This window comes from Scylla paramamosain, chromosome 15 (assembly GCF_035594125.1).
Source record: "Scylla paramamosain isolate STU-SP2022 chromosome 15, ASM3559412v1, whole genome shotgun sequence".
Taxonomy (NCBI): domain Eukaryota; kingdom Metazoa; phylum Arthropoda; class Malacostraca; order Decapoda; family Portunidae; genus Scylla; species Scylla paramamosain.
This window is the reverse complement of record NC_087165.1, coordinates 21,046,120-21,070,670: the sequence shown is the minus strand read 5'-3', so window position 1 is coordinate 21,070,670 and position 24,551 is coordinate 21,046,120. Positions and strand designations below refer to the sequence as shown.

The 24,551-nt window shown below is 36.4% G+C and overlaps 1 protein-coding gene across 2 annotated transcripts in view; it reads left to right on the top strand.

Annotated features, from left to right (window-relative positions):
* The window catches only part of LOC135107635 (NPC intracellular cholesterol transporter 1-like), a 48,994-nt gene extending 29,093 nt beyond the window's left edge, over positions 1-19,901 (top strand). For both annotated transcript variants that reach the window (XM_064017705.1, XM_064017704.1), the window contains 16 exons: positions 373-486; positions 1,048-1,229; positions 1,880-2,089; positions 2,936-3,143; positions 7,279-7,395; positions 7,719-7,899; positions 8,312-8,439; positions 10,419-10,535; positions 11,367-11,504; positions 12,427-12,590; positions 12,749-12,882; positions 13,122-13,482; positions 14,720-14,948; positions 16,068-16,181; positions 17,210-17,372; positions 19,264-19,901. In XM_064017705.1, coding sequence (XP_063873775.1) covers positions 373-486; positions 1,048-1,229; positions 1,880-2,089; positions 2,936-3,143; positions 7,279-7,395; positions 7,719-7,899; positions 8,312-8,439; positions 10,419-10,535; positions 11,367-11,504; positions 12,427-12,590; positions 12,749-12,882; positions 13,122-13,482; positions 14,720-14,948; positions 16,068-16,181; positions 17,210-17,372; positions 19,264-19,670 — 2,967 coding nt within the window. In that variant the 3' untranslated portion in view covers positions 19,671-19,901. The remainder of the gene's footprint in view (positions 1-372; positions 487-1,047; positions 1,230-1,879; positions 2,090-2,935; positions 3,144-7,278; positions 7,396-7,718; positions 7,900-8,311; positions 8,440-10,418; positions 10,536-11,366; positions 11,505-12,426; positions 12,591-12,748; positions 12,883-13,121; positions 13,483-14,719; positions 14,949-16,067; positions 16,182-17,209; positions 17,373-19,263) is intronic.
* The last annotated feature ends 4,650 nt before the right edge of the window (positions 19,902-24,551 follow it).

The following is a 24,551-nucleotide window of genomic DNA, read 5'->3' as shown; positions in this document are numbered from 1 at the left end:
GCAATGAAAGAACAAGAAAATGTTACTTTTATACTCAGACTTTTCTTCTCATCTTCCTCCTTTTCTTGTTTACTTTTTGTTGCTGTTTTCCATCTTTTTCTTATTTTTCCAATTCTTATTTTGCTCTTACTATTCTTTTTCCTCTTTTTTACCATAATTCAATTTTCATTCTAAATCTTATCATTTGTAAATGAATATGTGGAGGATCATGATTGTAGCAAGATTAGTCAACAACATATTATCTTTCTTCCCCCCTCTCTCTCTCTCTCTCTCTCTCTCTCTCTCTCTCTCTCTCTCTCTCTCTCTCTCTCTCTCTCTCTCTCTCTCTCTCTCTCTCTCTCTCTCTCTCTCTCTCTCCTCTCTCTCTCACAGGAAAATGTTACAGTGAAAGACAGCCTGGGCATTGAGCGACAGTACCTCTTTGGGCCAGCACTCAACGCCACCTTCGTTCAGAGAGTTATGAAGCTACAAACTGAAATCCTTGCGGTGAGTTACATGTTCACTGACAAGACAGTCAAGGCCAACTAAAAATCACCTGGGCCTTGGTGATCTCTCATAGTGTAATTGGCAACCTATTGGATTCACTTCACCTGCCAAGGGATTAAGTCATTAAGTCTTTACTTAACAAGAGCCTCACCTGACCAATTCATCCCACCTTCTGATAAATTTCTGATTCTTTTCCTCCTCTAAAAAATTGGCACAACACACATTTACATACATATATTGGAGTTTTAAAGTACATGAATTCCTTGAATTCATTTATTCCAGTGAATGGGAAAGTGTCTCTCTCTCTCTCTCTCTCTCTCTCTCTCTCTCTCTCTCTCTCTCTCTCTCTCTCTCTCTCTCTCTCTCTCTCTCTCTCTCTCTCTCTCTCTCTCTCTCTCTCTCTCTCTCTCTCTCTCTCTCTCTCTCTCTCTCTCTCTCTCTCTCTTTGTGTGTGTGTGACTGGGAACTTTTTGTTTTATTATTTTTTACCACTAGGAGTACAATATTTTGAAGAAAAGACTGAGAACACTACATCCTGACACACCTCTCTTATTCTCTCAGTTGAAAGGTGACTTGAATGGGCAGCCAGTAAATCTGACAGAGGTGTGTGAGAAGCCAATGGCACCTCAGTATGATCACTGTCTTATTCAAAGTGTCATGAACTACTGGCAGAATGATCCAGAGAAACTCAACAAATCAGTTGAGCAAGGAGACTACTCCAATAAGATGGTTGAATGTATCAGGTATGTACTTACTGTTATAAATACATTTTTAGTTTCTGAAAAGAATATGGAAAAGTAAAACAAGTAAGTATTTTTATCCTCCTCTGTTTTTTTTTTTTTTTCATCAAAACTTGAGACTTAATACAGTTCTGAAGTCCATCTTGTTCATATTTATACTTCTCCCTTTTCTGTGTTCTCTCCTGGAAAGTATTTTTTAAGGAATTGTATCAGTCTCCCAGTCTCAGCTCATCTCTGCTTACTGATTTCTCTTTCACTTTCCTCTCTAACAACAGTAATAGCTTGCATTTTCTTGTAGTTTTTGGTAGCTTGCCTAAATCTTCATGCAAAGTAGAAAGAGAAGCTTTGTGTAGGCCAGAAAGCAATGAAGGCATTTCTAATTGCAAAATTTGTAGACATTTTTTTTTATTATCCATTGTTCAAGTTTCACCTATAGCATAAATTTTATTTGTAGTACAGTATATGTATCATGTTCTTTCTTTACTTATAATGATGAATGTGCTTCCCTTGCTATGATGCTACATAGCATATTCTAACACTATATTTTAAATATTTTCCCTTATCTTTCACTGCATGGAAAAATGAGCAGCAGTATACATACATCGGGCAGCATGTGTCACAAAGTTATTATAAGGATTTCATTCCTCCCTCAGCAACCCCACCAATATTGCTGATCCTTACTGCCTTGGATCTTACGGTGGTCCTGTGCTGCCATATACAGCCCTTGGGGGCTACCTGAAGGAAGGAGAGGTTCTTTCCCTGGAACCACGATACACTGAATCCACAGCACTCATAATCACCATCCTCATATCTAACCACCTGGAAAAGGATCTCCTTGGCCCAGCCATGGCATGGGAAAAGAGGTATGTCTGTGTTTCATGATGCTCTTTTAGCCTTCCTTGTGCTATTTTTTTCTGGAAGAGGAAATCTGGCCGAGACAACAAAAAGCTAAAAAAAAAAAAAAAGGCCCTCTGAAAGTGCCAGTCTCTCAAGAGTGCAAGGGAATGTGCAAAAATTGTGAGAAGTGTCTTGAAACCTCTCTCCTGAAAGAGTCTAAGACAGCAAGAAATACAGAAGTAGGCTAGGAGAAAACCCAGTAAATGGGCATAAAGATGAGAAGGGGCTAACACTGTGCACAGGAGAAGTAGCCTGTACGAGAGCTTGAGACGATATGAGGTTCCTCTGGGTGGGGGCCGGCTTATATAGCGGCCAGGGGCTGAAGTGATGACGTCACAGCTTTGCCTGTTGCCACCTTTTTCTTTATCGTCTATTGGGAAAAGATTCAAGGAAACAAGCTATACGCTTGAGACAAGGCTACCGCAGGCTAACACAAGTCTGATTGAAGTAATGAAAAAAAATAAAATAAAATATATATATATATATATATATATATATATATATATATATATATATATATATATATATATATATATATATATATATATATATATATATATATATATATATATATATATTTATTTATTTATTTATTTATTTATTTATTTTTATTTATTATTTTTTATTTTTATTTATTTTTTTTACAGCTATCATGTTTTCTTTGTATCTGTTCAGCATCATGAAGCACTGAGTAGTGTCACTAATGGACTGGATATGGCAAAGGGATTTCATGATGAGTTTAGTGATCTGTACATTGCTGATTATTTTCTTACTTTTGGAAGGGAGGAGAAAATGAAGTGTCTTGCCCACAGATTCATTGACTTCATGAAGGAAGTAACAGCAGATGAGGAGTGGATGGTTGACATGGACATTGCCTTCAATGCTGAGCGAGGTATTGAGGATGAGCTGAAACGGGAGAGCCAGAACGATGTGTCCACCATCTTTATCAGTTACCTCATTATGTTTGCCTACATCACACTCTCGCTCGGCAATGTCTCCTCTGAGTGCAACAGACTACTGGTGAGGAACTTGAGCAATGCTAAATCTACTTTCACTAAACTATCAGCACCTTTACTATCTTTTTTCAATATTTTTTTTATTGAACTTACTGACTTTAAAGCTTGTAAAATAAAATGCAGAGAAATTTGTATGAGGGTGTAATGGTAATGGCTTCACTGTATGGGACTGAAACATGGAGTGTGGCAACAAGAAAGAAGAGACTGAATGTAATGGAGGTGAGATGCTTGAGGAACATAAGTGAATTAATATGATGGACTGAGTGACAAATGAGTAAGTGTGAAGAACTGGTGATAGAAGACAGCTGGCAGACTGAGGAGATCAAGAGCTGTTGTGAAAATTTAGTCAAAGGTGATGTAAGAAGACATCAGTGAGGAAGATAACAAGATTGAATGTGAGAGGTGACAGGGAAGATCACAAATAGAATGAATGGATGAGCTGAAGAGTGTTAGATGCAAAAAGGATGTTTGTGGTGAAAGGAAGAGTGGATATACACATATATGTTAAGAATGAATGAAGAGCAATTATGAATGTGGTCTGAAGACCTCTAATGGAGACTATGAGAGGTTGATCTGGTCTGATCATCTGACTGGATCCAATGTGGGAAAGAGGATGGATCATTAAGGTGTAACAGATGTAAACCTGGTTTTTGTTATGCTCTGATGTGGAGCAACTTAGATATGCTTCTGCCTTTTCCTCCTGGAACACCAGGGACTCAGTCTTGGTGTGTGTATGAGTGACTGAGTGTGTGCGTATTTATCTAATTACTTATTTGTAATTTATAGGGTCTGAGCTATGCTCATGTGGTCCAACCTCCATATCTACACTTGTCCAGTTTTTTCTTAAAGTTGTGCACACTCATTGCTGCTACTACATCCTCACTTAGCTTGTTCCAGACTTCTATATTTCTCTGAGGAAAACTATGTTTCTTAATGTTATTCAAGCATCTTCCTTTTCTGAATTTTTTGCTGTTGCCTTGTATGTATCTGATATTTTCTACTTTTCTTAGCAGTAGTTTTTCTTAATCAATTTCTTCCACTCCATTCCATGATTTGTGTATCAGTATTAAATCTCCCCTTTCTCTTCTTTATTCCATTGTTAGCAGATTCATTCCCTTAAACCTGTCTTAATATGTTAATTCTTCCAGTTCTGGAACTATCTTCATTGCCATCCTTTGTATCCTTTCTAGTGTATGTGTGTATTTACCTAGCTGTTTTGTACAGGGCACAAGCCAAAGCTTATTTTGTCCTGTCCCCATAACCATATTTATCCAGTTTCTCTTTAAACATGTGTACACGGTTTACTGCAACCACCTCTTCCTTCAACTCATTCCAGATTTCAATAGTTCTATACAGGAAGCTGCATTTCTTGATGTCACTTGAAAATCCCCTCTTCTTTATTTTCTTCCCATGCCCCCTCATCCATCTCTATTCCTCCTCCATCTGTGGTACCAAGTCATTTCTGTCTATTCTTTTTATATTGTTTACTAATTTGTACATTGTTAGGTCTCCTTTCTCTTCTCTCTTGTAGTGTTGGTAATCCCATCTCTTCAAGCCTTTCTTCATAGCTTAAGTCTTTCAATTCTGATACCATCTTTGTCACTATCCTCTGTATTCTTTCCAGTTTCTATATATCTTTTTTTCTGTGTGGAGCCCAAACTACTGCTGCATATTCCAATTTAGGACATAACATGCTTGTTATAATTTTCTCCATAATTTCTTTATCTAAATAATTAAATACCACATTAATATTTGTTAAAAAGCTGTATGTAGAGCCGAATATCCCATCTATATGTCTTTCAGTTGATAGTGTGTTCTGGATCATTACTCCCAAATCTTTTTCTTCATTACTCTTCATTAATATTTCTCCTCCTATTTTGTACTTCCATGAAGGTCTCTTTTTACTTTTACCTATTTCCAGCATATGACATTTTCTGGCATTAAATTCTAGTTTCCATCTTAGGCTTCATGCATGTATCTTGTCAATATCCTTTTGTAACTCCTTGCAGTCATTTTTATCCTTTATTATTTTAATTATTTTTACATCATCAGCAAACAAGTTTATTTAACTATTTAGATCTTCTGTCATATAATTTGCATATATCTGAAACATAATAGATGCCAAAACAGATCCTTGCAGTATCCCACTTGTCACTCTGCACCAACTTGAATTAGTGTCTCTGATTTCTGTTCTCATTTCCCTCCCTTGTAAATAATCCTTCATCCATCTCAGTGTTGCTCCCTTTAGTCCTCCTCCATTCTCTAGCTTCCATATAAGGCTTTTGTGGGGAACTTTATCAAATGCTTTTTTTTGAGATCCAGGTATTCCACATCAACCCATCTGTTCCTCCCTTGCACTCCATCTATTAGTCTCATATAGAAGCTCAGTAGATTTATGACAGAGGATCTCCCTTTCCAGAATCCAAATTGCTTTTCTGTAATTATCTATTCATCTTCTAGATGTTCCACCCATCTGTCTTTAATTACTATTTCACAAAGCTTGCTTACAATACTTATTAGTGACACCAGTCTATAATTTAATGGTTTCATTTTAGTTCTCCTTTTGTATATTGACACTATGTTAGCTCTTTTCCATTCCCTTTGTATTTTTTCTTCTCATTAAGCTGTTAATAATATCCCATATGGGTTCTTCCATTTGTTCTCTGCATTCTTTTAATATCCATCCATTTATTTGATCTGGTCCGATAGCTTTTCTAAGATTCAGCTCTTGATTTCTTGTCTCTTTACTTGTACTTGTATTCTGTGATATCACCTTCAGTGCCACAAATTTGGTTTCCTTTGTAAACACAGATTGAAAAATCTCATTCATTAGTTCACTTATCTCCTCAGTAGTTTCATAAATTCTTCCTTCCCTTTTTTGACTTGTTTATGCCATCCCTATGTTTCATTTTCCCATTTATGTATCTGCAGAAGAGTTTGGGTTCTTCCTTGGATTTTTTTTACTTTGTCACTTTCAAAGTTTCTTTCTTCTTCTCTTCTTATTATACTATATTCATTCCTTGCCTTTCTGTATTCTTCTCTAGCATTCCTGTTCAGTTGTCTCATCTTTTCTTCCATGCCCTGTCCTTTTTCTTTTTTGCTTCTGGCATTATACCATTCATGTTTCCCAATTTTCACTTCATAACTTGGCACAAACTGTTGCACCCCCTCTCTATATTTGCTCAAAAATATTTCATGTTTTTCTTGCACTACTTTGCATATTTACCCAGCATTTACCTAGTTGTATTGTACGGGGCACAAACCAAAGCTCATTTTGTCCTATCTCCATAACCATATTTATCCAGTATCTTTTTATACATGTGTACACTGTTTGCCACAACCACCTCTTCCTTCAAATTGTGTGTGTGTGTGTGTGTGTGTGTGTGTGTGTGTGTGTGTGTGTGTGTTGAGGATGACATCTTATCTTGGCAAACTTTCTTTGGCCCAGTGCATTGAAAGATAAAAAAAGAGAAAAGGATGATTATTTTCTTCAACTCAGTTTTCCATTTTTATTTATTTATTTATTTATTTTTTTTGCACCTTTTCTATAATGACTGTTATTATTCCTTATTGCTGGTCATCAAATGAGTTAAAGGCTTAGTGAGTGAGTTTGAAAAGACAAGATAATTTTGATATTTTCTTCTTCTTCTTCTTCTTATTATTATTATTATTATTATTATTATTATTATTATAATTATCATTATTGATTTTTTTTCATGAGTCTCACATCTCATCATTGACATTCTAAAAAACTTATTATTTTGTCTCAATCCATCAACATTTGTATCTTTTCATGGTAAATGCATCACCTTCCAATCCAGCCTTGACTTGTTGAATGTTGTTTCCTTATCAATGTGAAAGAAAGAAAAAAATTGTTAATTTTATTCCTACCCTTTTCTCTGGTGTTCATAGCTTATTCTAAGGAACTTCATGTATATGTAATTTTATGACTGCTTATTCCACACAGCCTTCAGTGATTCTATTTTCATATGTCTCAACATTGGTAAAAGAAAGTGAATCCATAGCATTAAAAATTCTGAATATGTAATAGGAGTGATGATACCAACTGTGCCTGGCTGATAGAGTTCACACAAGCCTGCCTCTCCCTCTTCATCAGTTTTGCTACTTTGTCTCTGCAGATTGAAAGCAAGATTTTCTTGGCACTTGGTGGTGTCACTCTTGTCTTACTGTCTATAGGGGCCTCACTTGGCTTCTATGGTTACGTGGGAGTGCCTGCCACACTCTTTGTTATTGAGGTGAGTTTTTTTCTTCCTCCTGTTATTGCTTCACACTTGCTCTTTACAATGAAAACAATCTATTGCTTCCCTCTGAGAGAGGCATCACTCATGGTGTAGCAACTCATTGTAAAAAAAGATGTATGCAATTGTGCCAGTGACTGCCTAGTGACATAAACTTATGGCTTACCATCTCAGTTAATATATTTTCTGAGTTATGCAAAACACAGGTGCTGCAACAACTACAAGTACTACACCACACTACAAAACAGATGGGCATCACTTGTAGTTTGACAATACCCAAACCACAAGTGAATGGTTTTTTGTATTTTTTTGTATTGCAGGTGATCCCTTTCCTGGTGCTTGCAGTGGGTGTGGACAACATCTTCATCTTGGTGCAAACATGGCAGCGGGAACCCCGGAAGGAGGGAGAGAGTGTCGAGGAACATGTGGGGCGAGTGGTGGGCAAGGTGGCACCCTCCATGCTGCTCTCCACCACAGCTGAGGCACTCTGCTTCTTCCTTGGTGGGTAGCACTCATGGCACTGCAATCAAGCCTGACTACATTGAAATAATTATTATTATAAGTCACTGCTATAATTATTATTATTACTGTCATTTGTGCTTCACTTTTTCAATGCTGTACTTCCTTACCATTTACTAATCTTACTAGAAGTATAAGGTAAAAGCTGATGTATTTTATTTTACTAATATGTCATACATCATAATTTGTTCTCATAATGCTCTTAGTTAATGTTATTCACTCTTAAAGTTACCACCTCTGTAACCACAAGTCTCTACAAACTATTTGCCTTAGTGGCTCACTATTTACCATCTTGCTAGCCACCACAAGTTAACACATGAATCACATCTGCCACCTCATGTCACCAGCAATTTTAACAGACCTCTCTCACTTGACCTGGATTGCTCTCCATCAGGTGGTCTGTCCGACATGCCCGCTGTGTATGCCTTCGCCCTCTATGCTGGCCTTGCTCTCGTCATTGACTTCTTGCTTCAGATGACTTGTTTTGTTGCCCTCCTGACCCTCGACGCTCACAGAGTGGAGGTAAGAATGTCTGCCTGTTGCTTGACTGTGATCAGTCTAGTATTTGTATAGTACATACAATGCTCTGATATTTGCAGACACCCATTACAGGTATGTATAGTTATAAGTATATTACTGGATGGATAGAATTAAAAGCTATGGGTAAATTAGCTGAATAAAGGGGAGAATAAGAGTAAAGATTACAGCTGGTTGTGTAAGAGAAACTTGTAAAGCAAACATGAGGGGTCTGGTTATAAGGATGGAGTCTGTGAATGTGATGGCACAGCTGTGATCATTCTGTTGCAAGCACTGACTTGCTCTAAAAGGACATGGGGTACTCATTGTACAATGGGATTCTCAGCATACGACATATTTGACTTACAACTAGCATGCTATTTGTCCAAAAATATATTCATTTTTTTTTCATTTTGCTTATGATGGCTAACTTGGCATAGACCCAACTCTGGGTGAGTACAAAATTTTTAATTTTTTTGTGACTTTACTGGTACTCTTGCTAATAATAAACACTATGCTATGTATTGTATGGTAAAGAGATTGTTTGTTCACATTTTTGTGCACTTGTAAGTGGCAATTTTTTTTTTAATTCTTTGGGTTTTTTTAAATAAAGTCTTGCCATCTGACTGTTTTTTTGCATTCAATGGCAATGTTGGAACAGTTTATGTTTGTGAACAAAGTACACCAGTGTGTGTTTATATATATATATATATATATATATATATATATATATATATATATATATATATATATATATATATATATATATATATATATATATATATATATATATACTATATATATATATATATATTATATATATATATATATATATATATATATATATATATGTGTGTGTGTGTGTGTGTGTGTGTGTATTTAGTTGTATTGTACAGGGCACGAGCCAAGGCTCATTTTGTCTAGTCTCCATAACCATATTTATCCAATTTAAACATGTGTACCCTGTTTGCTGCAACCACCTCTTCCTTCAAATTATTCCAGAGTTCAATAACTCTATATGGGAAGCTACATTTCTTGATGTAGCTTGAACATCCACTTTTCTTTATTTTCTTACCATACCCCTCATTTGTCTCTCTCCCTCCTCCATCTTGGTACCAAGTCATTTCTGTCTATTCTTTCTATATTATTTACTAATTTGTACATTGTTATCAGGTTTCCTCTTTCTCTTCTCTCTTGTAGTGTTGGTAAACCCATCTCTTCAACTATTTCTTCATAGCCTAAGTCTTTCAATTCTGGTACCATCTTCATTGCTATCCTCTATATTCTTTCCAGTTTCTGTATATCTTTTTTTCTGTGTCGAGTCCAGACTACTGCTGCATATTCCAATTTAGGATGTATTATGCTTGTTATAATTTTCTTCATAATTTCTTTATCTAAATAGTTAAATGCCACATTAATGTTTGTTAACAAGCTGCATGTAGAGCCAAATATCCTGTTTATGTGTCTTTCAGGTGATGTGTGTGTGTGTGTGTGTGTGTGTGTGTGTGTGTGTGTGTGTGTGTGTAAGTATAGCATGATAAAGGACAGTATTTAAAGGAAACTGATTTATAATGATCCTGTAATTAGTGGTCATTCTTAAGCTTGTCAATATTGAAGATGAGTCACCAAAGACACTTGCTATGCATATGTAATTATGGTTGTCAGATGCTGTGCCTTAAGCTCATTCAAAGGATATCTGCATACATGGCTTTGATAAAAAGTTAAAATTTGAGAAAAAAAATAAATAAATGCTTGAGTTGATGCAGGAACTCAGTGACTTTATAAGAGACCTATTCTTCAGGGATGTGTGCCATATTTTCAAACTCATAAATATTTGCTATGGCTGCTAGACCTAAACAAAATATGTCCAGAAAGCAACAACATGCTACCATACTTCATCTTTGTACCATGAAGCAAGTATTGAAGTAGGGTTTTGCATGACTGCAGATGTAACCTTGACACATCCCTCTTCCACACCTTACCAGGACAACCGCTGGGATGTGCTGTGCTGCATCAAGGGTTCCAAGAGCAGCAAGCAGATGAAGGAGTCCACTATCTGCTATGACATCTTTGATCACTTCTATGCCCCCTTGATCCTCTCGGTGGGTTAATGTTCCTACTCTTGTCCTCAGGATGTTGCCATTACCTTTTTTATTCACTCTGATTAACTTATTTAGTCTTTCAACTTAACTTTTATCAAACAAAACTATTTTTTTTCTTATTCTTTCTTTTTCTTCTTCAAGGTCCTCAGATGTGAACACATGTTGGTCAAAATTTCTTCAAGTTTGGTTTGGAAATGAATAATGGAATATATTCAGCTTTTATTCTTTTTCTATTGAGCTTTAAAGGATGGCTGTGAATTGTGACTGCTTCCTCACATACCCAAGTTCATTATGCATTTCTCTTGTAAAATTTCATCTTCAAGGCTTCACTTTTTCTTCCCCTCCACCACTTCACTCCTGTTATAAGAAAGTGAGAAAACATTTTAGGTCGTAAATATCACTCACATATCATTGAGGGGATAATTGACTCTTTGCTGTGACCATGTGCACTATCGGTGATCCCAGGGTGGTTCACACCAGCACTCAACCATGTGATCCTTCTACTTCTTTCCACAATGTAGTAATTGTGACAGGAATGGCAAAGGTGGTGGTGGTGATGACCAAGGTTATTATAATACACTTTTCCATGCTGTCTCCCAGAAAAGAAAAAATATATATATATATATATAGAGATTTATTGTTCATGATGATAAGTGATAGAAAGGATACAATGATTGCAGTAAATGGTGTATATGTTGGCAATTATGGTTATGATATGATAAATATGTTAGAGGTATGGGATGATGGTTGCTTTTTTCTGTGACAGTGATGGATGACAGTAATGGTGGTACATAATGGTAAAAATATTGATCATCGTTCCCTCATCACCAGGACATCATGCGTGTGCTGATCTGTCTGGTGTTCACGGGTGTGACTTGTGCTGCTCTGGCCTCAGCACCACACATCGAGATAGGCCTTGATCAGAGCCTCTCTATGCCTGAGGACTCCTTTGTGCTTAAGTACTTCAAGGTGGGTGTGTGTAAGTTTGAAGAAAGGTTGAAAAAAGGACTGAAAAATCATAATTAAAGAAAACAAAACTGATTTTGTTATTATATTAGTCAGCTTTATAATCAACTATGATATTTTTTTATTTAATTGATCACTATAGTCAGGTCACTACTAACACAGCAGTTTGGTTCTGCTAATGACCTGCATTAGACACAATTTGTGTTAAAGTTATAATGAAAGTATTGGCAAAACACCCCACACCCTCCATCCATATCATGTGGCTTGTTGCAGTCTGTCCCCACATTAGAGTATTGAGTCTTCTGCATTATAGCATGACCTGGAAGCAAACTGAGTCCCCACATTAAGCAAGATTCATTTCAGAATATTGTATGTTAGCAGCAACCTGGTATAGACATGGTATAAAGTATGCAATTCATAAGTAATTGTATTTGAAAATGAAAAAAAAAATCTTTTGACAATGTTACTATATACAAGTACATATATATATTTAGGAGAATGAGCTTTTTTTTGTAGAAATATCACACTGATTTCAATCAGGATTTTTGTTCCCTGATTAAAGTTAATAATGATTAGGTGATTTATATGATTTTATTCAAATTCATAACCATAATTATTCTCTCTGGCTCTCTTTTTCATTACTAACTAATCATTACTAACTAAGCATTGCCTTGCTTCCTTTCCTTGTAGAAATGTAATGACTTCTCTGTGGTGCTGCCCATTTAATACATTATTCTCTCTCTCTCTCTCTCTCTCTCTCTCTCTCTCTCTCTCTCTCTCTCTCTCTCTCTCTCTCTCTCTCTCTCTCTCTCTCTCTCTCTCTCTCTCTCTCTCTCTCTCTCTCTCTCTCTCTCTCTCTCTCTCTCTCTCTCAGGCTTCAATACACACTCTGTAATCAGTGCCACCTTCCTTCCTTCCCTCACAGTACATCAACGATTACCTCTCTGTGGGTCCCCCTGTTTACTTTGTCATCAAGGAAGGGTACAACTTCACAGACTGGGATGAACAGAACTTGGTGTGTGAGGTGTATGGCTGCAATGATGATTCCCTTCTGCAGCAGGTCTTCCTCTCTTCCCTCATGCCTGATGAGTGAGTATAGTTTCCCACCTTCCCCTGCTGTGTACAGTGTATTAATTCATTTGGGCTTACTTTTTTTTTTACATCATAATTGCACTTCTCTTTAAAAAATCTATGAGTATTCTTTACCACCAAACTTTCCTATATCAAACACTTCATCCTCCCTACAGCACTTACATTGCCTCAGGAGCCATGTCTTGGCTGGGTACTTATTTCTCATGGCTCTCTGACAATGTTGCTGCCAATGGTTACACATTTGCTTGCTGTCGTCTGGATGCAGATGGAAACTTTATCAATTCATCACGTATGTATGATATTTAAAGAATTGTGTGTGTGTACATGTGTGTGTGTGTGTGTGTGTGTGTGTATGTCTCTCTATGTATTTCCTTTTGTGAAAATTAGATTATGTGACATTAATGGTTTAAAGATATGTAACAAATTGCAAAGTAGGAGCAAAAGTGTGACATTAGTTATGTTTTAAAGATATGTAACATATTGCAAAGCAGGAGCAAGAGTATTGATATAATACTTATTTTCTTACAGTTGGATTTGACTTCAATGCCAAGGAAACCTGCCTTAAAGTAGATGACTTTGTGGATGGAAGACCCAAACCAGAACTCTTCATGAAGCACCTTGGAGACTTTCTCTCTGACAACCCACACGGCACCTCCTGTAGCTCTGCCGGCCACCCAGCTTATGGTCAGGCAGTGAAGATCATGACAGATAATTCCACTGGCAAGGAAATGGTTGGAGCCACTTATTACATGGCCTACCACAAAATCCTCAAGACTTCAGATGACTTTATCAGTGCTATGGATTGGGCTTACCACCTCACAGATGACATGACCGCCTATCTGAGATCCCAATCTAAGTATTCTTCTGATATCGAGGTGTTTCCTTACAGGTGTGTTCCACTTTGTGTGTGTGTGTGTGTGTGTGTGTGTGTGTGTGTGTGTGTGTGTGTGTATGTATGCACATTCATTTGGGCACCTTTTGCTTTTATTTCATGCTATCAAAAATTTTTGTGCTTGTTTTTCTATAAGAGAGCCATTTTAAAGAAAGTATTTTTAGATATAAACACAAAATGTATGGCAGAATGGAACACTCCAGACCTCATAACAAACTTTACACAGCAAACTTTTTCCACTTTTCAGGCAAAGCCTGTCATGCACATTTATGTTGTTCTTCAAATGACATTGGTTGGGTAGTCAGAGTAGGATTGAGTGCTATATGGCAACATGGATTGCAGGACACATAAGATGAGAATCACACTGTATATTATTATAGCAATGTGTGCAAAGATGAAAAGAGAAATCAGAAGAATATAGGGTGTAAAGAATGGCTAGGTAGAAGAAGATACTGAAAAAGACAAGGATATTGTTGATAAAATTATTAAACACAGTTATTTCTCTAAAGCAGTGTTCCTTTGGTAAGTCTGAAAGTTGCTGGTAAAATGTGAGAACTACATTGCAGATAAGGAAAAACCTCCAAAAGTTGACATAATTGGGCTTCAGCCTTTCCCAGCTTATTAAAACTTCAACTTTAGTGAAATGCCACTTAAGAACCTATGGGAAACACTCCTGCAGGCTCAGGGTCTTTAAATTCATCTTCTTCATTCTTGAGCCTCTCCTTGCATACTACTCTGAGGACATGACACTAAGAAGGATTGCTGGTTCTGACTGGAGATTGGGAGGTTTAATTTTTGCAATGGCACCTCTCTATTGCAGTCTCATTTAGTTTTCCTTTTGATGATCTGCTTTCCTGCTTTCTCAAGTATCACTTAATTTTCTTTATAATTTTCTCTTTTCTTTCAAAAATCAAATAGTTTGTCAAGCAAAGCTCACCTGTGTAGACAGGCCCTTTCATCCATAATATCAGTTATGTTAACTCCACCTCTCTTTTTACTTTTTTTTCAATATACTATAATTATACTGTAATATATATATATATATATATATATATATATATATATATATATATATATATATATATATATATATATATATATATATATATATATATATATATATATATATATATATATATATTTTTTTTTTTTTTTTTTTTTTTTTTTTTTTTTTTTTTATTTATTTATTTATTTTTTGCTTTATTTCTGTTCCCTCTTGTCTTTCCAAACACAGCATCTTCTATGTGTACTACGAACAGTACTTGACCATGTGGCAGGACACGGGTATCAGTCTGGGCATCTCCATCGGATCAGTGTTTGCTGTCACACTGCTGCTCACCTTTGACCTGACCTCCTCCCTTGTCATTCTGGCCACCATCAGCATGATCACAGCTGACATGATGGGATTCATGTACTGGTGGAATATTTCTCTCAATGCTGTGTCACTTGTCAACCTGGTGATGGTGAGTGACTTCTCATTACACAACACTCATAACTTTAAATACCCTTCTTCCTCCTCTGATCAAGATGGCTATCACTCTATTTCCTGCATCATCCTGTCACTCGTTTCCTCAGGTTCTCTGTCATGTTCCAATCCTATTTTGCATGTGTTCTCACCCCCCCTCTCTCTCTCTCTCTCTCTCTCTCTCCTCTCTCTCTCTCTCTCTCTCTCTCTCTCTCTCTCTCTCTCTCTCTCTCTCTCTCTCTCTCTCTCTCTCTCTCTCTCTCTCTCTCTCTCTCTCTCTCTCTCTCTCTCTCTCTCTCTCTCTCTCTCTCTCTCCTACTGGTTCCTTTCCAGTCACATCCCAGCCCTTTCATTTCATTCTTGGCTCCCAGTATCCTTCTCAAGTCATTGTTCCGTTTTCTCTCCTCTTCCTCTGCAACACCTTGTACAATCTGGTTACAGTACTATGACCCTCACACCATGCCCTGCCTCTCCCTTCTCACATTTTTGGCACTTACTATGCCAGATCCATCTTGCAATGCTTCTATTCCACTATACTTTTCTCTTTTATATGCTATTATGCCTAGAAATTAAAAAAAATTGAAATACAAAAAATAAAAAGTGAACATATACTAGGATAAGAATTACTGTAATTGCCTTAATTATACTCAAAAGAATCCCCATGTCCTTCACTCGAATTGCTTGCAATGTGATGAAAATATATAAGTAAAACATGCTTATTGCCCAGGAAACAGACCAAGTAAAAGATCCATGCATCTCCCTGATTACTACACATATACACACACACTCCATTGTTCACCAAAGGGCATCCTTGCTTGCCATTTGGAAAGTGTAAGTTTGAACCCTGCTCAAGTAGTTGATTCTTTTATGGACAGCAAGCATTACTGTCATCCTTGAGCATTGAATTTGAGTGTGTGTGTTTCCCTCCCTATGACCTCTAAGCTCATTCTGGAAGGATAACAGTGCGCAATCATGATTCTAGCATATGTGGTACCTTTGCACATAAGATTATATTTTAGTTGAAACATTGAACAATTAAAAGTATTGGAAATGTAAAAAACTGTTATCACAAATACCTACCATAATTATTTCATATTATATTTAATTTTTCTTGCAGGCCATTGGAATATCTGTAGAGTTCTGTAGCCATGTGACACATGCCTTCGCCACCTCTGTCAAGCCCACACGTCTGGAGCGAGCACATGAGGCCCTCGCCACCATGGGCTCCTCGGTGAGTCTCTGCCCTGGGCCACACACCAGCTGTGGCTCCACACCCTCCCGCTTGACCTGGAGAGAAAAGAGGATGGGCTGCCTATGTTACACATACATTATATTTCTTTCCTGCATCTCTCTCTCTCTCTCTCTCTCTCTCTCTCTCTCTCTCCTCTCTCTCTCTCTCTCATTCTCTCTCTCTCTCTCTCTCTCTCTCTCTCTCTCTCTCTCTCTCTCTCTCTCTCTCTCTCTCTCTCTCTCTCTCTCTCTCTCTCTATATATATATATATATATATATATATATATATATATATATATATATATATATATATATATATATATATATATATATATATATATATATTGATTGATTGATTGATTGATTGCTAACGTTTGTTGATTTGATTGCTAATGTTGTCTGTACACATATGCCTAGAAAGATTCATATGTTCCAGCTTTTCAAAGTAAATACATGCATGCAGACACATACATGCCCCGGAGTTGAGTAATTCAACCTATGAAGAGAGATTAAGAATGTTGGAAATTCCTACCTTAGAAAATAGGAGAGAGAGAGAGAGAGGAGATTTACTATAGAATGATAAATGGTATGGAAAATGTGGACAAAGAGGGTTTTATAAATTTAGACACAGAGTACAAGGGGATGCAGTAAGAAGTCAAAGAAAATTAACCATAGAAGAGACATCAAAAAGTATAGTTTTCCTCACAGAAGTGTGAACCAATGGAATGAACTCAGTGAAGATGCTATGAATGCTGAAACTGTCCATGCTTTTAAGACCAAACTGGATAGATATAGAGACAGAATACTATGAGGTCATTCCCCTCTCATAAACCACAACTAGGTAAATACAAACACACACACACACACACACACACACACACTCTGATTATAGAAAATACCATACAAGTATTCAAGATATTATGTACAATATATAACTTCAAAGTCACTTCGGATTTGCATATTCTTTTTTTGCTGGACAAAAGCTTAGCCATAGATATTCTCCACTCAGCTGGGCCCCCTCTCCACAGGTTCTGTCAGGCATCACCCTCACTAAGATCGGTGGCATCTTTGTGCTCGGTTTTGCCCAGTCACAGATCTTCCGGGTGTTCTACTTCAGAATGTACCTTGGCATGGTGCTGTTTGGTGCATCCCACGGCCTCATGTTCCTGCCTGTGCTGCTCTCCTTGTGTGGTGAGTCAGTACACAATAGTTGTAATATAAGTAGGATAAACAGGTAGACACAGACAGATACATGAAAAAATTTGCCAAAATGAATGTGAAAACTTTAATTCCTGTTACTGACAACTATGCCATCCTGTTATAGTGAAAGTTTGGAGGCACTGCCAAATTTGTGCTGCCCAGCATGAAGCCAGTTCTGCAAGAGCTTCTTATTCTTCATTATTTATACATTTAGATATCATCAATGAACCATTCTACAATTGGTATACTTTTGTTACCAATCATTTACAATCACTTTGAATATAATTTTTTGTGTTTTTTGTTTACAATATATACATATAATGAAATTCTTACTGGATAAAACTAGGAACCATTTATTACCAGTGATGAAAATATAAGGCCAATGAAATAGCTACTTGGAAATGTATTGACTGAAAAGTGATGGAATTAGAATAGTGAAAGTCTCTCTCTCTCTCTCTCTCTCTCTCTCTCTCTCTCTCTCTCTCTCTCTCTCTCTCTCTCTCTCTCTCTCTCTCTCTCTTATATATATATATATATATATATATATAATATATATATATATATATATATAATTATATATATATATATTATATATATATATATATATTATATAATATATATATATATATTTCACCTATCTGAATCTGAGTTAAGTTCACATACTAATTTTTATCTATACCTAGGGAGATAATGGGCTAGGGAATTTACATTTTCTTCACTGTACCTGTGGGCAATGGTCTCTGGTTAGGTCTGACATGTGACCTGAGCCAAGCCTTATACAGTGGCACATATCATGCAAATTAGTCCTTCTGTGTAACTATGAATAACTTTTCCACAATATCCCTAAAAGTTTAACACCCTTCTCTATCTCAAATTGTTCTTGAACATTTTCACTAACACTCCCATGTACTGAAAGAATCTGACATGGTTGATTACATATTAGGATTCAGATACTAAACTCAGAATTTCTCCCTAATTACATAGAGTTATCATTTCTTACAAGTTGCCACTTAACCTACAGTATCTTGTGATGGGGATTTTTTATATGACAGGCATAACAAAAGCTGGGACATTGTTTTATCAGGTTTTCCTTGCTCTTGGCAGGGAGGGAGGATGGTATTCCTCTGCATCCATTTTCCTCATTCCAATATATCAACATTTTATTGTTAACTTCTAGCTTACAATTTCATCTAATATTTTTGTTCTAAAGTCTTATTGTTCTCAAAAATGTATACAGTGTTTTATTTATGAATCCAAAAATATATTGATCTATTTATAGGCCTTATCATTCCTTTAGGCTAGTCAAAATAATTTCACATTATCTTATTTGAATGATATTATCTTCTATATATATATATATATATATATATATATATATATATATATATATATATATATATATATATATATATATATATATATATATATATATATATATATATATATATATATATATATATATATATATATATATATATATATATATATATATATATATATATATATATATATATATATATATATATATATGATTGAAAAGAATACCCTCACTCAGAAAGAAGGATGGAGGTAGAGCTGATGTACTACCAATGATGCATTTATATTTAATTTTCTTAATTTGTTTTTATTCACATTTACTTAGTCCAGTATATAAAAAAAATTTACAGGAAATGACATTTTTTGTTTTGGAAGTCAGTGTTTTATTAGAGAGCTATTATGAATTACAGTAATATTTCTAGTTATCAGATGTACAGATTCTGAGATTAGAAACAAGAATTTTCAGTGGATTAATTTCATATTAAAGGAAACAATGAAGTAGAAAAGATATTACGTTAGAATACTACTAAACTATTCCAATCCTATCTTTATGTATCCTCAACAGGCCCACCAGTGAATCAAGTTTTGCTGAAACAGAAAAGGAGAAAGGATGAGGTGACAGCATTGGAAATGCAACTTAAGGAGACACAGAAACAAAATATAGCTTTGCAGAGACAGCTAAATGCCCAGATGTCTGTGAACTCCTCTCAACAACAGGAAGCCAGGGTTTCAAATGTGACAATTCAACACATATACCACCATCAGTCATGCACTCCACAGCAGCCAGTCTACCCTGTCCTGCCCCAGTCTCAGCCTCAGCCAGAGGCCCATAAGCCACAAATCCAGCAAGAAAAAGAAGCAGCCACATCACACAACACCAGTGATCCATCAGCGCCTAAAATGGATGATCTTCCTCCAACATTTGAGGAGCTGAGTCAGACAGGAGTCATCAACAGAGGATACCAGCCATGAAGACTTACAGAAAGTGTATGTGACAACATAATGACTGACGCACTTAAATCAGCATGAATATGGGGAATGTAAACAGTGTAAATGAGGAATTCTCTTCATCTATTGAAGAGATGTGAATCAGTAAGATATAATGTGCATGTGTGTACTTGTTTATAAGTGATCAACACTTCCATATCACATCTAATAATACTGTTACTTTTGTTAACCAATTAATAAAGTGGTGCTATAGAAGCTACATCTGTTCAGTCAATAAGTGTACTATGTGTGTGTGTGTGTGTGTGTGTGTGTGTGTGTGTGTGTGTGTGTGTGTGTGTGTGTGTGTTAAGATGTAGATTTGAGGTGTAGCCTTTGCAATGGCAGCTCAAAGAAAGTTGTACTCCTCATTGGTTTTCCAGCTCTTTCCATTTCTTCTCTCTTGTCTTTCAGATGTTGTACAGTACTTCTTTGTTATTTTTATTTATTTATTTATTTATTTATTTATTTTTATTTATTTATTTTTTTCAGTTTGTGTGGTGGTGAACAAGAAGCCTCCATTTGTGTTGTTTTCATCTTGCTGGTAGAGTTATTGTAAGGTGACTGTTTGGTAGGCCAGGCAGTGGAGAAGGAAATGATGGAAATTTTCTGTTCCACTCCCATACATATTACATGTTGTGTTTTCATTTATAAATCTTTTGTACTCGTATCATTTGGCTGTAGATTATTTGTCTTTGATCTATAAAGAGTAATTAATGCTGGTGTGTTGTTATATGTGAGATCTACTACCCCAGTACTTTTCTTATTTTCTTTGTAGATTTCCAAACTTGAGTTTTTCTCTTATTTATTTTTCCAGCATGATGTGTCCCAATCTATCCCTATTTCCTTAATTTCATCTTTCTTCACATTATGTATGTTGATCATTAGTTTCATTCTCATTAGGTCTTTCTTTAGTTCTTTCATCCAAGTATGATGTTCTTTTCTCTTCATATCTTCCAAAACTTCTTTCAGTAGTTCATTTCTGGAGTTTTCTTGTTTTAGAAGGCTATTGTTAGTGTTAGTTTCATATTCTTCCATTACTAATTTCATTGAAAGCACTTTCCCTTCAGCTACTCTGAGTGTGCTGGTTTGGGCATATCTTTGTGCTTCTAGGATCAGTCTGTATACAATATTTTCAATTTTTTTGCATCCTTGTAATCCTTCAACTTCTTTTCTGTGACATGTATGACATATGTCCCATACAGTATCGATGGCAGGGCTATATTTTTTTCAACATGCTTTTCCTATTGTGATCTTGTGGCAGCTTCTTGATATTATGGAATAAGTTAGGTTAGTTAGTTATGTGCCTTCTCTATCATTTGTTTCTTGTGTCCTTCATTTTCTGTTATTTACTATATTTATTCCCAGATATTTTATGTTTGATGTGGTGTTTATTCCTTCTATTGTGGCTGGTTGTTCTTCTAAGTTAAATTAAATAAGATGGTGTTCCTCTTTTCCTTATTTATGTCAAGTCTGCATTCTTTACTTCTATTATTGTTCTGATTTTCCATTCTGCCTCCCTTTATGTGTGTAAGCAGCAAAGAAAAGTCAGTTTATGTCAATTTGGTGATTTTTTTAAGCTTCCTTCTTCCTCTAACTTCTGTATAATTATGTAAGTTATCAGTTTAAATAAGATGGTAGAGCTTCTGCATTTCTGTCTGATGCCACTGGGTACTTCTATGGTTGTTTGCATGTCCTTGGTAAAGTTTATTTTTGCTATATCATTCTCATTTATGTCACCTATTGTTGTGATTATTGTGGGATATACTCCATGTTTTATTAATGCTTCAATTATTTTTTCTCATTTTATGGAGTCACTGCTTTGGTGAGATCTACTGCAGTGATATAGAGAGATTTCTTCCTCTTTTAGCTCTCTTCCAAAGCAGTATTGCAATATAAACAGGTTGCCCTTAATCCTTGCTCCCACTGTGAACCCTGCCTGATTTTCCTTCATTTCATTATTCTTTCTTAAGAGATTCTTAAATTTGTCACTTAGCATTGCTATTAAGATTTCATATAAGTTGTCAGTGTGATGGGATGTAGGTCCTTTGCTACTGTTTTTTTTTTTTTTTTGTGGCGGGGGGAGATCATGTTTGTGTTCAATGAATTCCACTTAACTGGTATTTCATCATTTTCCATTATATTACTGAAGCATCTTGAGAGGGTTTCTATATATGTTTGGTGTTCTATTGGAGTTTTATATAGTTTGGCTTCATCTTGTCTTCTTCATCTGCTGTTTTCTTTTTTTCTATGATTTCAACTGAGTTTTCACTTACAGTTCTGTGATCTGGGGTTCGTTTCTGGGTGGGATTTCTTTAATGACTAAGCAAAAGGCATATATGTGTTCTCTTACTTCATTTGGTATGTTAAGGCTATGGTTTGTTCTTTGATGTATGTGTCATAATTGTTACAGTAGTTTATTTCTAGTTCTGTTTCAGTGCCCCATAAATCTATAATATTATGAAGATAGGATAAGACCAACGGTAGTCAAAATGAAGGATGAAAGAAGAAAATGGGCAGTAATTTGAAATGCTAAAAAGCAACGACATAAGACAGAGGAAAAATATAAGAAAATTGGAATAGCCCCTGAGAGAGAGAGAGAGAGAGAGAGAGAGAGAGAGAGAATGTCTCTTTCACATGAGCGTATTATTCTGTAATATATTTTCACATACAGTATAAGATGTCCATTATTTGCTTGCCCTTCACATAAACATTTTTTTGCGGTGAACATGTGCGCTAACCAACAGTGGCTCACCAGCTCCCAAGGGTAGAGGATTTGAGGAAGAAAACTTCCCTTGTTTATATAGAGGATAAGACAATAAAAAAAAAAAAAATGAAAAATGAAAAAGAAGAGAAAGAAAACCGTCGGCAATGGTGACTCATTTGTTGAATATTCAAACATTTCTCCAGACTCCCAGAATGCATTTCATAATTTGTATGAAGACCTAAAAAAAAAAAAAAAAAAAAAAAAAAAACTAAGGACAACAAGTTTTCAACTATTTGTCTAAGTACTGCAAAAAGAGAAGAAAACGTTAATACAAAAATTTTAGCTTTTGCTTAAAAAAAAGAAAAAAAAAGATATGCTGACATGCTTGCACACCTACTTATTCTAATATCTATGAACAAATATAAACGTGTGTAATCACACTGATCAGTGTGATTACAAATGGACACGTATATAGTCTCTACTTTAGATACAGTATCAGCAATTTCGGAGGCGTGGCGTAACGTTATAATAAGTGTGATGCAAGTCTATAATGAAATATAAACTCTTACGTAATTACATCCCACCACCAATGAAAGTGGTGCGCATGATAAAAAAAAAAAAAAATAGTAGGTGGAAAGTGTCCCAGCTTAATATGAAATGTAGCAACATCGGCAAGTCGTTAGAACATCCGTCAATTGTCACGTACATCTCTACACATGTCATAATATAATCACTCTTGACCTCATTAAGAAGTATTCACATTTTCCCTGCTCGCCCGGAAATTGTGCCAAATTTCTTCGTACATTTCATGTCGATGTTATATTTTGAGTATAAGGGCATGTAAGCCTTAAATGTCCCAAACCAATAGAGCCCATATTGTCTCTCCAGAAGAGTAATTGGGTCAGAGGTCACGGTGATTTCTAGGGAGACAGGAGTGTCACAAAGAACTGTGCATGACGCACTGTGTACTGCGTTAGTTGAAAAGTTGCCGCAAAAATCATGATAATTCCACTCCTGACTCCAGTGAAACAAATTGGCTTGGACAGAGGTATGTTTTGTCAAAAATAAACAAGGCATCAGCTAAGGACTTCACAATTTCCCACAACAACAGAAATAAAGCATAAAAGATTGGTGTGTGTGTGTGTGTGTGTGTGTGTGTGACAGGAAACGTAGCAAAACCGTAAGTGCGCTACGTTCGATGGTGGCGCCGTTGGGTGTATATGCTATTTATGGGGGAAAAGAAAAAAAAAATCACCTATTGTCAACTCAATCCATCATTCCATCATTACAGTGGATCCTTGTACTGCATACATGGTTATAGGCGCATATTCATTTGGACTTTTAGAATCGAAGATCCGCACAATTTATCGAATGAATATTCATGAACCCAAAGTATGACCCAAAAACCCAGTGTATATTGGATTTCATAGATACTCTCTCTCTCTCTCTCTCTCTCTCTCTCTCTCTCTCTCTCTCTCTCTCTCTCTCTCTCTCTCTCTCTCTCTCTCCAAATTGGGAAGCACGGACTAGCTTAGACCTCGTCCCAGATGAGGTTGCGATTCATCGAGGTGGCGGGTACATACATGGAACAAGTATGTGTCAGTGTGGATAAGGTGGTGTCAATGACCTGCTGGGCTGCTAGCATAGATTGTAAGTGATTGGACATGCAGCATGTAGTGTTGGAGAGGGTCGGCACCCTCCTCCAGACAATGGGCACAAGGGTAAAGGGACTTGTGTGAAGCATTTAGTTTTTGCACTGGTAGCCAAGGCGGAGTCTTTGCAAATACGTGATGGTTGACAGGTCCTCTGGATGGGCGGCGTAGTGGCTCCTGCCATGAAGCTGTGACGTGGTGACGGAGTGAGATCCCCGTGCCACTATATCAGCAAGGTGATTAAGGGTGAGAGAGAATGCAGCTGAGTTGACTTCAGATTTGATGTATGACAGACTGGCGTGAATTAGGAAGGAGACGTGGGCGTGAGAGGTGGCCAGTCGTCCTGCTGCAACTGCCTTCTTGTTACAGGAGATGCCGACCTAACCAGGGAAGACACGTTGCAAAATCATAGGATGCTGTGAAAACCATCTCCAAAAAGGTTCAGTACGATGTCTGTGGTCCGTATCCTGTTTTCAAAGACCACAGTTGTTTATACAGTCAGGTTTTAAT